General features: G+C 44.3%; 1 protein-coding gene across 2 annotated transcripts in view; it reads left to right on the top strand.

Moving 5' to 3' along the window:
* The window catches only part of kirrel1b (kirre like nephrin family adhesion molecule 1b), a gene marked incomplete at its 3' end in the record, with an annotated part of 64,304 nt that overhangs the window by 20,105 nt on the left and 26,907 nt on the right, over positions 1 to 17,292 (top strand). For both annotated transcript variants that reach the window (XM_080011659.1, XM_080011660.1), the window contains exon 2: positions 12,690 to 12,839. In XM_080011659.1, the coding sequence (XP_079867785.1) occupies positions 12,690 to 12,839 (150 nt within the window). The remainder of the gene's footprint in view (positions 1 to 12,689; positions 12,840 to 17,292) is intronic.

The following is a 17,292-nucleotide window of genomic DNA, read 5'->3' on the forward strand; positions in this document are numbered from 1 at the left end:
GACATATTACGCACGTATGCGTACGGTGAAGTCCAGGCGCACGCACCACAATGGCCACTAGGGGGCGGGGCTTCTGACAGTCAGATTCCTTTTTGGATTCAGTGTGAAGACGGCTTCATGATTCTGACCGACGGCGGGAGCTGATCATAGCTTCACTGTTTCACCTCTGTATGGAACTTTGGACTGAATTATTTACAAACAATACAAATCTTCTCCGACTAGGGGTGTCAGAGACAGAATCTTGATCTCAAATGGGGGTCCGTGGCCCTAATGCGTATGAAAATGCAGGGTCCTTGATACGAAAAAGGTTGAAAATCAAAGTTGTAGACACTAGAAGTGCGAGCTACATGACACATCAAAGCCAGGTGTACATCATCTCTTGAGAGCTTTTGGGTTTTTTTCTTTTTTTACCTCACTGGGTTTTAGGTTATTTCTGTCATTTATTTTAACGATATAAATTACAGCAGTAAAATAAATAAACAAACAGTGGATGTTTTTTGGGGGAGGTCATCCCAACACCCAACGCCATCACTTGAGCGTGATGGTGCTGGGTGAAGGTGTTTTTTTGTTGGGATTCAGTAAACGCATCTTTTTCCCCCTCAAAGCATCGAAGTCGGTGGGAAAGATGGATCAAAAGAGAGAGCAAAAGAAAAAAGAGGACGCTACTCAGGCGCACTCTCTCTCTCCATCCCGCACATGCACGGGCCGTGTTCTATCAGTCTTTGACTTGCGGACAGCTCACTCTGACCAGCAGAGCGGGATTTTTATCTCAGTTAAGCCGCCTTGGAGAAGAAACGTTTGGAGAGATTGGCTCAGTTAGAGCATGTTTGTGTGTTTATATACTGTATAGATGTGTGTGTGTGTGTGTGTGTGTGTGTGTGTGTGTGTGTGTGTGTGTGTGTGTGTGTGTGTGTGTGTGTGTGTGTGTGTGTGTGTGTGTGTGTGCATGTGTGCGTACGTGTGTGTGAGGGTTTGTGCCACACACACTCACACACACACACACACAAACACACACATATGTAGGAGCAGAGGTTGACTGCAGGCTACTGGCTAATTAAAGTTGTTTCTCAGAAAGGGAGTGTTGTGCTCATCTGTGTGTGTGTGTGTGTGTGTGTGTGTGTGAGTGTGTGTGTGCGTGCGTGCATGCGTGTGTGTGCGTGTAGAGGCGGGTGAGTGGGGTCGGATGGGGGGCGGTTGTGTTTGTGAGCACGGGGGAAAAAATTAAGACGAGAGGAGAGCGCGAGTGATGGGTAAGCTGTGTTGAAGGAAGGATTTAGGAATGACCGACGGCAAAACAAAGAAAGAAAGAAAAAAAGAAAGAAAACATTAAGGAAGGAGCGTCGATGCTCACCAACAGTTACAGAGAGGATGAGAGCGAAAGAAGTGGAGTGTAAGAAAAGGAGAGAGATGGTAGAGTAGCAGATAGATAGGGAGCGAGAGAGAGGGTGAGAGACATAGACACTGAATGGGGAGAGAGAGGGTGGGACAGACACTAAATAGGGAGAGCGAGACAGTGAGAGGCAGACACTGAATACAGGGAGAGAGAGGGCGAGGGACATAGACACTGAATACAGGGAGAGAGAGGGCGAGGGACGTAGACACTGAATACAGGGAGAGAGAGGGCGAGGGACATAGACACTGAATACAGGGAGAGAGAGGGCGAAGGACAAAGACAGAATAGGGAGAGAGAGGGTGAGGGACATAGACACTGAATAGGGAGCGAGAGGAGGAGCGAGAAAATGACTGATTGAGTGAGCTAGTAAGTGAGAGAGAGAGAGAGAGAGGGAGAGAGGGATTCAGTCTGGTGGGACCCGCTGATGGTGCGAGTGTGATGAGCACGGACCGTGCGGTCAACTCGTCGCTGATGTTTGCATGTGTGCGTGTATGTGTGTGTGCGTGTGTGAACAGGTAAATAGACTGACGCAAAATTGAGAGAGAGAGTTTGTATGTTGGTCACATGGGACGCTCATGTTTTATGCACACAGCAAATATAGAATCAATGTCCCTCTATTTAATTCATGCTTCACTTTAAATATTTCACTGTCAACAAGCCAATTAGTGACTGCTAGTGCATGTGTGTGTGTCTGCGTATGTGTGTGTGAGTGAGTGAGTGAGTGAGTGAGTGAGTGAGGGAGTGAGGGAGTGAGGGAGTGAGGGAGTGAGGGCAGACATATTTGTTTTATTTAGTCTTTGTGTATATTTCTTTATTTCTATAGTGTTTTTTGTATTTTTGCATGAGAAAGAGTGGCAGGGATGGAGGGGGGATGGCGTGGTGGGTGGAGGAGGAGGAGGGCTGACAAAGTGAAAAAGCCCAGATTTACTTGCTGCCCCCACCACACCCACGTCCCACTTAGATCCCCCTACGGATCCCCGGAAAGAGGCCTGTGTGTGTGTGTGTGTGTGTGTGTGTGTGTGTGTGTGTGTGTGTGTGTGTGTGTGTGTGTGTGTGTGTGTGTGTGTGTGTGTGTGTGTCTGTGTGTGTGTGTGTGTTTTGGTTTTACTACGTTTGTGAGAACCGGTGTCCGAATTGACAATTTTTTGGGTTTAGAAATGCACCAGAAACATGGGTCCTCACTTACCAGGGGTATTTATTTAGACCTCACTTTGATACCAGTACAAATATGTGCGTCCTGGTTGGCGATGGTAACCTGCATGAGACATGGTAAAAAAAAAGTGATCAGTTTGACCCGGACGTGATCACGAGTCACAAGAGGTTTTTCACTGTCCTTCAAAAATACAATTATTGTTTAAGTTGTTTGACTATGAAACATAAAGTTTAATATCTCACACGATTCCGTCATTTATTTGAATGTATTTATTGTTAATATTGCTCCAAGCTACAGTAACATTTCGCCACATTACCGCTTGCATTACCACATGGCAGGGGTTCGGCAGCGCTCTGCTTTTTCAAACGCTCCTTTGCAAGCTGAATTTACAGTCACCAACAGTTCAGCTGAAGATCATGATTTCAACTTGGATTTTCAAGGCACTAAACTTAGTGCGCCGACTACAAAAACGGTTCCGGATTTCTGTTATCCCAGCTCCAAATCAAAGGGCGGATCAAGCCCGGTTTCTAAAAGCCCGGGGGATAAACGCCGAACACAGACGATGACGGAGACGGTAATGTGAGACGACAAAAACCTTCTTTTTTAATTTCGCTTTTAAAATGGGAGATGGTACACAAAGTTATGTCAAACTCGCCAGTGTCACCCACTGGAGGAGGACACATCTGACACACACACACACACACGCACACACACACACACACACACACACACACACACACACACACACACACACACACACACACACTGACGTTTTGTCAAAACGGAGAAAAGGCAAAAAGAGATGAGCGGATAAACAGAGGCGGATGGATGGGGATGGACAGATTGACAGAGAGAAGGGGGGCAATAGCGGCGGAGCGGATGGAAATATGAGAGTTGGTGAAACGATAGATAGATGGAATGCGACAGATAAAGAACTGGAGAGGGAGGAATGGAAACTAACATACACACACACACACACACACACACACGCTGCTATAGAAGTGATTGACGGAAAAAAGAGAAGTGGTAAGAGAGTGACAGAGGGATGGATGGACAGAGGGGGGGAAGCAGAGACAGAGGGGTGGGATTCTCCCACTGGACACTAAGCCAAACAGACAGAGGGACGGGCAGAGCGCCGCTGGTGCTTATATGTATTTATTTATGAACTTGGTGTTTGTGTCGTTTTTCTTTTTTGTTTTTTTTCTTTTTTAAAGATAGATATACAGATACACAGATATAGATATACAGTACAGTATGAAAAATAACTAACGGGCGCAAAACGAGAGCTACAACAAAACAATGTCAACTCCACAGTTTTGAATGACAGCCTTGTATTATGGAAATTAATATTTACAACAGCAAAAGATTATTTTATAAGATACAATTATTAATAATTAATTTAAAATGTAATAAAGTAAATATCATTAATATACATTTTATTATGATTATTATTGTTATATAATTTAATACTAATACTACTACTACTATTAATAATAATAATTATAATAAATATTATTATTATTGATATTGTTATCATTATTGTCGCTATTATTATTATTATTATGATTAATAGTATTATTATTATTATTATTATGATTATTGTTATTATTATTGATAATAATAATAATAATAATAATAATAATAATAATAATAATAATAATAATAATAATAATACTATATGATAATTATTAAATATAATAATGAATGTCCATGTCTCTGGGATAGTATCTGTCCCAAGGTTCGTCCGCTAAATGAGTACGGATCCAACAGAAAAAACAAAACAGTTGCAATTGCTGCTACAAAATCGGCGGACCCCGCCACCATCCGTGGAAAAGCATATAGGGGAATCTGTGCATTACATTAAAGCATATTTCTTAGAAAGTGCACTTTACAAAAAGTTTAAAAAATGGTTTTATATGTAAATTTTTTACAAAATAATCTCATGAATTATCACTGTTAAGGATGTCCGTACTGTATACCGGCCGGTGACAAGTTCAAATCCGTGGCATAAATCTGGCCTTCGCTTTGTCGGTAGTCATGGGATTGTCAAGCCGAGCTTCACCTCCTCTGAATTTTTTCTTTCTTTCTTTCTTTCTTCCTGTCTTTCTGTCTTTCTTTCTTTCTCATCCACCGTTTCAGTTGGAGGGGAAACTTTGAGCGTGGTCGTTATTTGGATAATGACTAATCCAGTCATGGTTTCCTTAATTCCTTTCCCAACCAGCCCTGTTGTCTGACAACCAGGTTTACTCTGTGTAATGTGTCTAGGAATGCAGGGGATATGCAGGCACACACACCGACATACACACACACACACACACACACACACAGACACACACACCATCATCATTCTTCCCATGCATTGAGTCATTCCCTTTTCCACTTAAACATCCAGACACAATCAGCGTGAGTTCACTTCCTCACTCAAACATTAGAACTGAACTTTTAATTTTATTTCATTTTAACATTAAAACGCTTACACACACTCCACAAATTTACCCCCTAGCATCTACAGTATCGATTCTGTCCACTCTCAACCCCATACCACACTCACCACAAGCTTATGCCTCCCCTCACAAATAACACATACACACACACACACATAATTGCCCTCCCCCTCTCACACATTTTTTCCCCTCCGTGTTCATCTGCTGATGCTAATGCTGGCTGACATGTACAGTGTGCTTTAACAGCGGAGGGAGGGCTGAGTGTGTGTGTGTGTGTGTGTGCGTGTTTGTGTGTGTGTGTGTGTGTGTGTATGTGTGTGTGTCGTCTGCGTGTTTCATGTATATACTGCCGTAATCCACGCTCTGTGTTACTATATGCATACGTGCGTTTAAACCTGTATGTGTGCGCGCGCACGTGTGTGTGTGTGTGTGTGTGTGTGTGTGTGCGTGCACGCCAACCTGTCCCCTCTCTCTTCAAAACCAATTAACAGAGCTGTGCAGACCCCTCCTCCTCTTCTTCCTCCACCTCTCCCACAAACACACACACACACACACACACACACACACATACAGACACACATATACACTCTTACCATGTAAATGAAGAGGTAAACATAGTCACGGCCAGGGAAAGGCAGAAAGCAGAAAGGGGGTAAGACAACAAAAAGGAGCAGAGGAGGCCGGAAGAAATAAATAATTGAAGAAAAAAAGGGGGAGTCCTTAAAAAAAGGGTGGGGGTTGAAATTAAAATAAGAGATGAAATGAAATGTAAGACAGCGCAAGTCAATTAAAGGGCGAGAGAGACAGAGAGGGAAAGAGAGAGAGCGAGCGAGAGAGAGAGAGAGAGAGAGAGAGAGAGCGAGACAGCTGCGGGCGAAAAAGAAAAGGAGGGGAATGAGTCTGTGTGTGTGTGTGTGTGTGTGTGTGTGTGTGTGTGTGTGTGTGTGTGTGTGTGTGTGTGTCTGTGTGTGCGTAAGCCTGTGTGTGTCTCTACTGCCTATTTTTCCAGAAACAGCCAAACTAACATAACCCAGTTGTTTGAAGTGCAGAGCAGCCTAATAAGGTGTGTGTGTGTGTGTGTGTGTGTGTGTGTGTGTGTGTGTGTGTGTGAGTGTGAGTGTGAGTGTGTGTGTGTGTGTGTGTGTGTGTGTGTGTGTGTGTGTGTGTGTGTGTGTGCGCACACAAACATTGCTGGATAAAAAATAGGCAGTAGGTAGTCATTCCCACATTGGCCTCCTTTACGGAAATTTTCAGTATGGAGTCTGTTCCCACATTAAATGACTTACGGATACATCACGCAATGCTCACGTGAGAGGTGTCTAATATCAGGGGAGACCAGGCAACAGAATCGTTCTTCAGAGCAGCGCTTCGCTTCCCGTCTCCCCGCCTCACAGTCTCTTCCCTCAGCTGACTGAGAGGGGACAGAGCTCCCGTCTCCAGACGCAGTAACTCTAACCCAAAGTTATTAAATTAGTGTGATCATTTTAAACCTGTCCTACACTCTCTGCCTCCGGAGAAGGAATGTTCTCCACCCGTTCTACCTCGTCCTGCCCGCTCGCCCCCTCCGCCCCACACCGCGGTGCAGCCGACCGCCAAGCGAAGCTCTCGTGCCCGATGCCACCACGCGGTTGCACCGCAACCCCAACTGTAAAAGACACGTCTAGTATCTGAGTGACATTTTTTTTAAAGTAAAACAGCACATTTTAACGAAGCCCTGTCTTCGCAGAGACTGGACGTGTTTCAGTTTCTGGTCTTTGCAGCCGAGCGCCACGGTTCGTATCTGATTCGCCATGTTTCCGAATTGTATTTTTTCTTCCCGAAAACAATCCATCTTTTAAAATATTTGTACAAAATAAATATTCGTAAAAAACACTATTTGTGCTTTATTTGGATTCGCCTCCACCCCAACTTTACGGCAATGTTGCTGCTTCCATTCCCACACACTTCCATTCACAGCCGTAGCGGGAATTAGCCGGAAATTATACTAGGTCGAGATTTGGGAAATTTACCGAACGACTTTTACGGAACATGCCACACATAAATCACTGTGACCGGTTTGCTAGCCAGGTTCGGGGTGAGACGCCAGTTGTAGCTGGAGTTGAGCCAGCAGTCAGGTTTTATGAACAAACAGTTCAAAACGTGATGTCGCTCCACCAGACCGATCCTCAGACCCTCTGGTTCTCTAGCACCAAACCAATTTGGTTCCAGAGTGCCCCCGCACGATCCCGCTGTGGACTCACCACAAGACACCATACATACGAAACCTTCTCAGCGGTCGAGATAGGCCAGTCAGCTCAACCGGCCACAGCCGGCACCGAGGTGGGGAGCGTCAGTCTACCACGCTGACTTCCCCTTGCCTACCGCAGCCGGCTCGACCACGCCCCCGAGTCTGCCACAAACACTTGCACAGAAAAAAAAAAGGCTTTCATCCCAATGTTGCACCCGGGTTTGACGACTCACACCTCCGGATGAAAGCCGGGGCCCAAAACGCCCGGTTTATAAGTGAGACATGAAAAAAAAGACTGTCTTTATGGCTTTATGGACATGGTCTGCCACCGGTGCTGCAGATTGGGGTTGATTTTTTCTATTTTTTTTTATTCACCCCTCTTGGAAAGGCTGTGAAAGTGATTATAGCGCAAAGGGGGCAGGGGAATATACTCGAAATATTAAAGTTGTATCGGTCTCTTTTGGGGAGTGGAGGTAAGCAGTTTATTATGCTCGTTTTGATGTTGGAAAAGGGCATAAATGAAAGCTTCCCTTCCCGTGTTGCGCCCCTAAATTTGTTGGTTTTTTATCCGCCGTGGCGATGCCAAAGTAAATGTTAAACTGGATGGAGCGTGAGAGGGAGCGAGAGAGAGAGAGAGAGAGAGGTGAGAGAGAGCTTCACAGTGAGGTTTACAGTACAGTAGAGCAATTTATACGTTTTCAGCCCATTCCATTTGAAATGGCGCCCTGATTACAGACTTGTTTGATTTGTGACGTCCAGGTGACACACAATGATCTATAAAATGATCATTTACAAAAAGTACAAATTATACAGCAGTGGCAGCTTCATTTCATTCCAAATACCCAGCTCCCAATGTGGCTAAAGTGGTCCAGGAGGATGAAAGACATATACTTCAATATGAAACCACGGAGAATAATTGTGGTCCTAGAGCGCTGGAATGCATAGCGCGCTCACGTTTTTTATTTTTATTTTTATTATTGTTTTTTTTTCCAATGGCAAAACAAACAAAGGCGAAAAAGCAACGGGATTGTTTTAAAGCGTAATACGTCTGGACATCGGTTTGGACGCTCGCTCCCGTCGCCCGGTCAGCTCATTATGCAGTGCGAGAGAGGTGGGGGGGGGGAGAGGGGGAGAGAGGGGGACTTTTGACCAAATCTTTATTGGCACAATCATTCCTTAAAAAAATACCCCTCAGCGTTCATTTTGGGAGGAGGTGGGGGGTGTTACAGAAAGGGGTGAGCAGAGGCCAAAAGAAGCGAAAGGAGGGGAGGGAGGGAGGGAGGAGACAGCGGGAGGAAGAGAGACGGGAGGGAAGGAGGGCGGGGGGTATCCCGTAGGGTTAATTACATCTCTGTTCTCTGTCAACGCGACTCTCTCCTCCGCGATCTGAGATCTCCGCTGCGGGCCGAGAGGGCGCATACACACACACACACACAAGCGCGCACGCACGCACGCACGCACGCACGCACGCACACACACACACACACACACATAAACACGCAGACGAAAATGCACTCGCGCGCACGCATGCATGCGAACGATGGCATAGCTGAGAAGAAACAACAACAAGCCCAAAAACACGGAAATGCGCTAAAAATACACACATAAGCACGCAGGGACAAATGCACGTGCAAACTCCAGCACTGCTCTGGGGGAAGCTGCCTGCGTTGTTGTACACAAAAGGGTGCTGGAGCCCCACTTGTAATAGCTGCTAATTTTGCATAATTCATGCAGAACATGACCCACATGTAAATCACTCATGTCAGCAGGATATCACATCCCTGTGACTCGGTGGCTCCTGGCAACTCGTCGCCTTCCATCTCGATCCTCTTCTGACGGATGGGGAAAGAGGAAGGTTCACAGGTGCACTGCCAGTGCTGAAGAACGGCAAGATCACATTTTTCTTAAAATTTTCTTGAAATTTCTCGAATCGTTTTTTGCGTCGAGGTCTTTCTTCCTGTCAAATTGGCATTGCCGTTTATTTGAGTGAACATCTGGAGATGGGGTCGTATGTTGTTGTGGTGTGGTCACGCCAACACAGACCAAGTCACAAGTTCCCGAACTTAGCACAGCTAGGCATTTTTTAACCATGGCCTGGTTCAAACGTTGGTGTCCATCATTTATAGGGGTTCAGCAGCAGCGGTAGCTCCAGAGGTAGAGCAGTTGTCTGGCAACTGGAGGGGTGGTGGTTCGATTCTTGGCTCCTGCTGGCTAATTTGCCAAGGTGTCCTTGATCAAGACACCTCACCCCCTAAGATTTCCGGATGAGCACGTTGTCTCCTTGCATGTCTGACACTGAGTGCGCTCACATGCACTTCAATAAGCCGATCACAATCTGGTCAAGCCATTATTCCCAATATTGGAACTGTCAAGTAAACACCTTATAGCCAGATTATCTTAATTGAGTTAAACTCGAAATAGGTGTAAGTATGACCCGATTACCGGCCCGGATTTCTCCTGAATTATATCATCATTTGATATCATACAGTTGGTGTATTAAAACTGCCGCAACATCCAGCGATTGCAGCGCATACATTTGGCCCGGAAAGAGCTGTTCCAGCAGACAACCGGCGACAGCTGGTGAACACGCTCACTTATGGTTAGAAATTGAGAGCATTTTTATGTTGAGTTTGACGATGGAGAACAATTTAGTAGGATAATTGGAGGGGCGCAAGAACCGTATTGGGGGCAATATTCAAGAAATCCAAGACGATTGTAGATTGAGGTTTTTCCCAGGATGAGAGAGCAAGTACTTCCCATCAATAATCCGAAGAGGCTGCTCGCTGTGTGAACTCGGGTTTTTCAGTAATCACGTTTTCCAAACGCATGTAAACACCTTATTACTGAGCTTAATCTGGGTATTTAATCCATGTCAACGCATTGACTGCCGTCGCTGTGTGAATGGGTGAATGTGAGGCATACAACATGTAAAGGTACAAGGTAAAGGACTTCAAAAGCGCTATATAAATGCAGTCCATTTCATAGCACAACCGTTACTGTTGAGAAACTTATCTCTCTGCCCCAACTCCTCACTTTGCTTCGATGCAGTCCAATGGGGCAGACAATTTACAAGAAGCGGGAAGAAAATGGCAAGTTCACACAAACAACAAACTTATTCTTTAAGTCTCCTTTTCTGTAGTAAGGACCTAGTTTACTATACTAGCGCTGCTCTTCAGCACTTCAACCCTCTCAAAATAAATAGACGAAATTTTTTTTCATTATGTCGCACACCAAATTCTTCAACGCTTTAATTGCATGTTTGATGTTAAACATTTAACGCAGTTGATGTTTAATTGGGGGATGTTTATTTTGCCAGTAAAGCTCTCAAGATTGAGTTGTATGTTGTGGTGGCGTCTGCAAGCCAACCCAGACCTTGCTGTTTTTCAACACTGGCCTTTTTGAAATGTTAGTTTCCATCCTTTGTCCATGTGGACACATAGCTGTGTCCATAGCATGAAACTTACCACTCTGCTGCAACTTATCACTGTGCTCCCATGCAGTCCAATGGGGCAAATGTTTTCAGCAAAACATACAGTTCACAGTAGTGAACTTATCCTTTAAAGTCAAGGCAAAGCAAAAATAAATATGTGTTGTGAGTTAGTCACACCAAAGAAAAATGTGTTATTAACCACGCAGCCAAATTTAAATTATTTAAAAAATCTGCAATTATATAAAATTAGGTTTCAAAATCGTGAAAAATGAAGTAGTATTCTCTGTTCTGAAACGCTCGGGGCGGGTCCACTATAGGCATTGAGGGGGGGATGTTGAAAAAAATACTAATTTTTGTCTCGTACAATTAGAAAACGGAGGAGTCAATTAAAGGCTTCGACATTGAAAAAAAACCACACTGTTTTTATTTGCTTTGTTTGGAGAAAGGATTGTACTGACTCTATGGTATTCGTTGGTGTGCTGAGAACACTTCAAACCACTGTTGCGTGAACCACTGATGCTAATGCGCACTAGGCTTGATATAGTGTTAGAGGAGGGGCCGTGCTAGGTCTGGCTCCAGTGCGTCATTGAGTCACAATTTCAGACCTGCTCAAAAAGTTCTGGACACAGCTCAACGGTCGAACACCACAGTTCAAGCACCATGTAGTTCACAGTCTTTTCACATGTTCTCAGCAATGATTTTCTAACATGAATAATGTGTTAAAAACAAATCGCTGAATTGACTTTACACAGACTTTAAGCGTCCTTTTCTGTAATTATGACCTAGTGTGCTATACCAGCGGTGCTCTTTCACAAAACACTTCCACCCTCTCAAAGCAAATACCAAAATCAATTTTATCATGTCGGAAAGCAAATTCTTCTGTGTCTCTGTCGCTCAAAGAGTTTGACATTAAACACTGAGTGCAGTTGATGAGGCACCAAAGGACTGGGTGAAGGATTTATTTTCTCGCTCTGTTTAAAAGCCGGGCACAAATAACATGACAGTTGGCCATGTTTTCTCCGTGACGAAAACCGAGAAACGTCTCCTCGGCCCCGCCCCCACCCCCGTCCCCGCCCCTGTGTTGGTGCTTTGTGGCCGATTTTCCCTCCTGAGACGTCTCCCTCAATGCCCCGGCCTGCGTTAGTAACCAGTTTTGCCTTAATTACCAAATAGGATTGTATTAGCCATGATCCAAGGGAAAATTGGCCCCCAGAAAAGACAAACACCAACTGTGCCTGTGTGTGTGTGTGTGTGTGTGTGTGTGTGTGTTGTGTGTCTGTGGGTGTGTGTGTGCGTACTATCAGCTGTGTAAGTGTGACTTAATAGGCACGTGCCAGGTTTTTGAATGACTCAATCCTTGTGTGTGTGTGCGTGATTGTGTGTGTGTGTGTGTGTGTGTGTGTGTGTGTGTGTGTGTGTGTGTGTGTGTATGTGTGTGACATCCAAGCACCGCAGTCTCAATTAATGGGGCTTAATTAAGGCGCCTACTCCTGCAAGAGTTCTTCGGCAATATGAAACAACTGAACCTGATGATGCAACCAGCTGAAAACAGAGAGAGGAGTGAATAATTCTCCCCCTCGTCACCTGACACTCCCCTGCTTCTGTGAAGGTGTTAATCTATGCACTACCGTTGCTGTTGATTCACTGTAGTGCTACACTCGGCAAAAGTAGTTGTTGTTTTTTTTTTTAGATGGTGATACACAGTGAGCTAAAGCATCAGCACTGATGCTTTGACTGGCGCTGTTAAAATGAATGGAAGGGGAAATGCAAAATGGGGGAAAACATGGAAATGAAATGATGCCTAGATGCCATGTGCAAAGCTGTGTTTGTGGGGGTTGGGGGGTTTGAGGGAGTGGGTGAACCCTATTCAATTTCATTTTGATTTAGGGAATGCATTTTCCTGTATAGTTGGTAATAACACCTTAGTACAGTCACTAGCTCAGTATTATCTTAATGGTTATTCATGACTTTAGTATTATTATCACATAACATCCCATAACAGTCGCATTCTGGATGTTGACCTCTCCGTGTCTGTGTTCCAGCGTGGTGTGTTCGGTTCTCCCAGGAGCCTGCAGACCAGTCGGTGGTGCTGGGGGAGCGGGTTGTGCTGTCCTGCGTGGTCTTCAACTACACCGGCATCGTCCAATGGACCAAGGACGGCCTGGCCCTTGGCATTGGAGGGGGCCTCAGAGGTGAGCACACGACAAAAGGAGGAGAAAACAACAAAATAAAAAACCAAACCAAAATGCATCCTCATGAGGCATTTGATTCTCACAAGGATGGATATGGGTTTTGTTGTTCTATTTGTTCTGTGTTGTATGAGGACCAAATGGTCTCATATAAAGGGATTTTGGTTTTGTTGTTCTATGTGTTCTATATGTTGTTTAATGACCAAATTTTCTCATAAAGATAGATTTTGGTTTTGTTGTTCCATTTGTTCTGCGTGTTATATGAGGATCAAAGGATGAGGTCCTCATAAGGATGGTGTAGTGTGGGGGTGGTGTGGTTGAAGCAGCCACACTTGTCTTGGGTCTAGGTAATTGGGCCCGGGATCGGAGTGGCTATATGTCTGTTGCTCATTAGAGCAATCAACAAGAAACAGGCAAATCAACCCATCCCCACACACACTCCATCTGCCCCGAGCCTGTTCCATCTTGCCCACTCTCTTCAATAAACTGGTGTGTTTGCAACATCGCCTGTTTCTTTGTGTCAGAGGGCCCTGAAAATGCTACTCCGATGGTGTGTGGCATGCAGAAGTGCCCCAGTGGCACCTGAACAGGGACTCTACGGGCACAGGGAAGGGACACAGAAGGTTCTTCTGAAGACGCACCGGAGCACCAGCCCTCTCCCGACTGGCAGAAGCACCCAGGATATCCAGCAGAGGATCAGGGGAGAAGCAGCTGCAGCAACCACTGTGGATAACCGCCTGCAGCCAGCTGCTCCACCCAGCAGCCACCACCGGGACCATCAGCAGCCCAACGGCTAGGCCACCCCTCCAAGCAGTCCCTGCAATCGCCAAACCGGAAACATCTCCACCAGCCAGCAAAGCAGTCCGAGGCCCCAAACTCTGGAAGGGAGGAGGGGAGTCTGTTCCCTGGGGGTGTGTACGGGTGTTGTGGTTTAAGCAGCCACACCTGTCTTGGGTCCAGGTAATTGAGCCCGCGATCACTGTGGCTGTAGGTGTGTTGCTCGTTGATTGCTCTAATGAGCAAATCAATATCTCACATCCCCACACACACGGAGGATCCCTTGTGATAGCATGTTTTCCATCTGCTCTGGGCTTGTTCCATATTGCCCGTTCTTTTTTAATAAAGTGGGGTATTTGCAACATCCCTGCATGTGTCTCTGTGTCGGAGGGCCCTGAAAAAGCTACTCCGGTGGTGTCTGGCAGGCAGAACTGCCACAGATGGATTTTGGTGAACTGTGTATTCTTGCCACACTGCCTATTTTGTCGAACATATATCGGAGTGTCAATTATACAATGACAATTGGAGGGGTTAACGTTTTTCTCCAGCGGAGGGGGGGGCTGCAGTGTAAGACAGTGACTGAGAATGTGTGCCTGATATGCAGGGTGACGTGCGGGGCTTGTTTTGTTTGATTCATTAGAAAAAACGGAGCAAAATAAATAAATCTTCTATGTTTGGAAAAAACATCGCTCTGATCTGAGCTGAGCTTCTCCACGGCGCGATGCTTAGAGCAATAGTATGGTCCAATTCGAGTAATGGCTTTTCGGGGTGTTGAAAATTGTACTGTATTAGAAGACTCTTCCAGGCATGAATATGGGAAAGATATTGTAATGTTTACGATTACAGGTAAGAAGGATATATATAAATATTTTGACCCCCCCAACTTGTTGTTTTTACTTATTTTTGGGGGGATCCAAGAGGTCAGACTGCCCCAATCCCCCCCGTAATTTGAACCATGCATGTATTGCAGTTCCAGTACAGAGTAGATAGCTCAACATGTATCAGGAATCTTCCATATTTCTACTTTTCTGAATTCTGCATTGTGTTTTGATATAACAAACAAGCGAAATGCAAGTTCTAGGAGTTGTTTCGGCTTCAGCGTTCTTCTTGACCTCAGTTTCAAAGGAAAATTCTCAACATTCTACAGATCAGGGGTGCCCACACTTTTTCGGCTTGCGAGCTGCTTTTAAAATAACCAAGTCAAAATGATCTACCTGCATTTAATAATGCTAAATATATTTATTTATATATTTACTGAGTATACTTTATATATACAATATATGTTGGCATACCTGCATCACTGCATGAACCCTTACGGCACAATACAATTAAATACATTTATGTTCACTACCTTACTCTGATGACTTGCACTGAATGGAGTCGGCCAGGGTTGCAGAGTCCAGGCAGTAGCTGCTGGTGGCCAGCCTCAAGCAGGCTTCCAAATGATCATTAGTCATGGTGGAACGCTATTTAGACTAAATAATCTTCATGTGGGAAAAGGCTGACTAACATAAATAAGCAGAGCCGGATAATGCAGTCAAGGAGGTGGCTCATTTCCTCATGTTTGGGTACTTTTCCTCTGTGAGTAAGTTGCAAAACTGTCCATGAGTCCTGGACTTCAGCTGTCTGCCTATAGTGTCAACATCTCATCCTCCACTGCAGGCCAGTTCGGGTGAAACAGAGTTGCAATTTTTGATGCGGGTGAATCGACCTCAATATCTTCCCTAAATGGGTAGCACATAAATGTAACAAGTAAAGAAACGTCTTGAAACCGTTTGTCAAAGCCTGACAGACAATTTTCAATCTGCTATATGTAGTGTGCGCTGTCAAGTTGCGCACACGCCTTCCCTCGGGTCTCCAGCTCAGATGCAAGGTTTTGAAAGTTCCTCAAATCATGGCACTGCAGCTTTGAGGACAGAAGTTTCATTTTTCTTTTGAAAGCATTAACTGAACTGATCACGTTGACTATGGTTTTGTCTTTTCCTTGCATTTCTAAATTAAGATCATACAGGTCAGGTCGGCGAAAAAAAATAATTTATAATAATTGAATGGCATGCGATCTACCCACACTACCTTTGCGATCAATGAGCCGATCGCAATCGTAGTGGTGTGCACCCATGTTATAGATTTATTCCAAAATTACTTAAGGAGTATTTAAATTATGCTACATGCCCCTTTAACTACATTTGTGACCCACAGCTGACTTAAGGTACATTTGGTGGCTTTTGACTTTTTTTTCACATCATTTGAAACTGAAGAATCAGAGCTTCAAAACAAGGTGTCACTTGTGCAAATCAAGCAATTTTTTTAAAGCTATGACTTGTTAATGACAAGGATGTGGCATACTATGTTTATAAGAAATTCACCCTCAAAGATTTCCCCCACACTTGGCTTCATTCAGCCAGCTCCGACAATGCAAATGGTTTGGAGGACCAACAAAGCCGCATGGCTACTTGTCACATGGACACTTGACACCCTGCTGAATGGGGCAATCTCTGCATTGTTCTTGTGTTTTGAGGGAATGTTGAACAGCGTCATCGAAACACAACATCTTTTTTTTAAAGGCTTTTATTGAACAGTAAAAATATACATGTTTTGTAAAAGTGGAATTATTTAGAAGTTTAAAAGTGCAGACAACACAACAAAATGTAGAGTCTGTCAATAATATGAATCTCTTTTTATCAGCCTTGGTGTGTAATTTAATATATAAATGTGCGTATGCCAAATATCTTCAAAGTTCTTTGAGTTATTATGTAGGTTGATCCCAAACCTACCCCAGCTATATTCTGAGAGCCTGTTTGGAGCTGCCTCTTTTCATTTTCTTTTCGCCACTGGCTGCATTTGCAGGTAAACTTGAGAATCTTATCCATTGCTACTTGTTCATAACCTGCATCACCAACCTCAACTGACTTTATCACGTCATCAACTTCTTCTGTTGTAACAACAACAGGCGTATCGTGAGTCTCCTCCAGTGGTTCTTAAAAATATTCAGTTTCCTCGTCACATTCAGGTTGAATTCCGCTGTTTGAAATGTTCTCCAAGTCCGGGATAATGCCTGTATCAGATTCAGCACCAGAACTGGGCTATCATCATGGAAAATGAAGTCCAGTATGTGCTGCTTACACTGACTTGGAATCTATTGTACTGGCCAGATTAAGATCCGCAATTTGATTTAGGTCTTCCGCCACCCGCTTTTCGTAATCCATAACAACGAGGGTTTTCAGAGACAAGTGAAACCGAAGGATCCTCGTCTTGTTTACGGAAGTGACGTCAGTGTGACTTTTTCGTTGGTATACGTTAGTACACACCCTCTACACAATAATGTCTCTGTGTATGTGTAAAAGTAGTACGATTTAAAAGTTGAACTCTATCAAAACTGTTTCACATTGTGACTTCACATCACATGAAATATGGAGGAATGATCATCACCTAGACGGTCGCTTTAAAGGAAATGATTGTTCGGTGTTGTTCAGCGCTATTCAGCGTCTCAGTAAGTGAACTGCGTTTCCCCATGTAATCTAACGGGAATATTTAACTCAATGGTTTTACATTTTTCTACTATTTACAAATCAAACTCGGTTTTGAAAATACATTGTGAGTAAAAAGAATACACAAAGGAACACAAATCTGGAAAAATCTAATTTTCCTTCTTGAAAGGTTTTTTCAATTTATTCGGCTG

The sequence above is a fragment of the Zeus faber genome (genome assembly GCF_960531495.2).
Source record: "Zeus faber genome assembly, chromosome: 12".
NCBI classification, from domain to species: domain Eukaryota; kingdom Metazoa; phylum Chordata; class Actinopteri; order Zeiformes; family Zeidae; genus Zeus; species Zeus faber.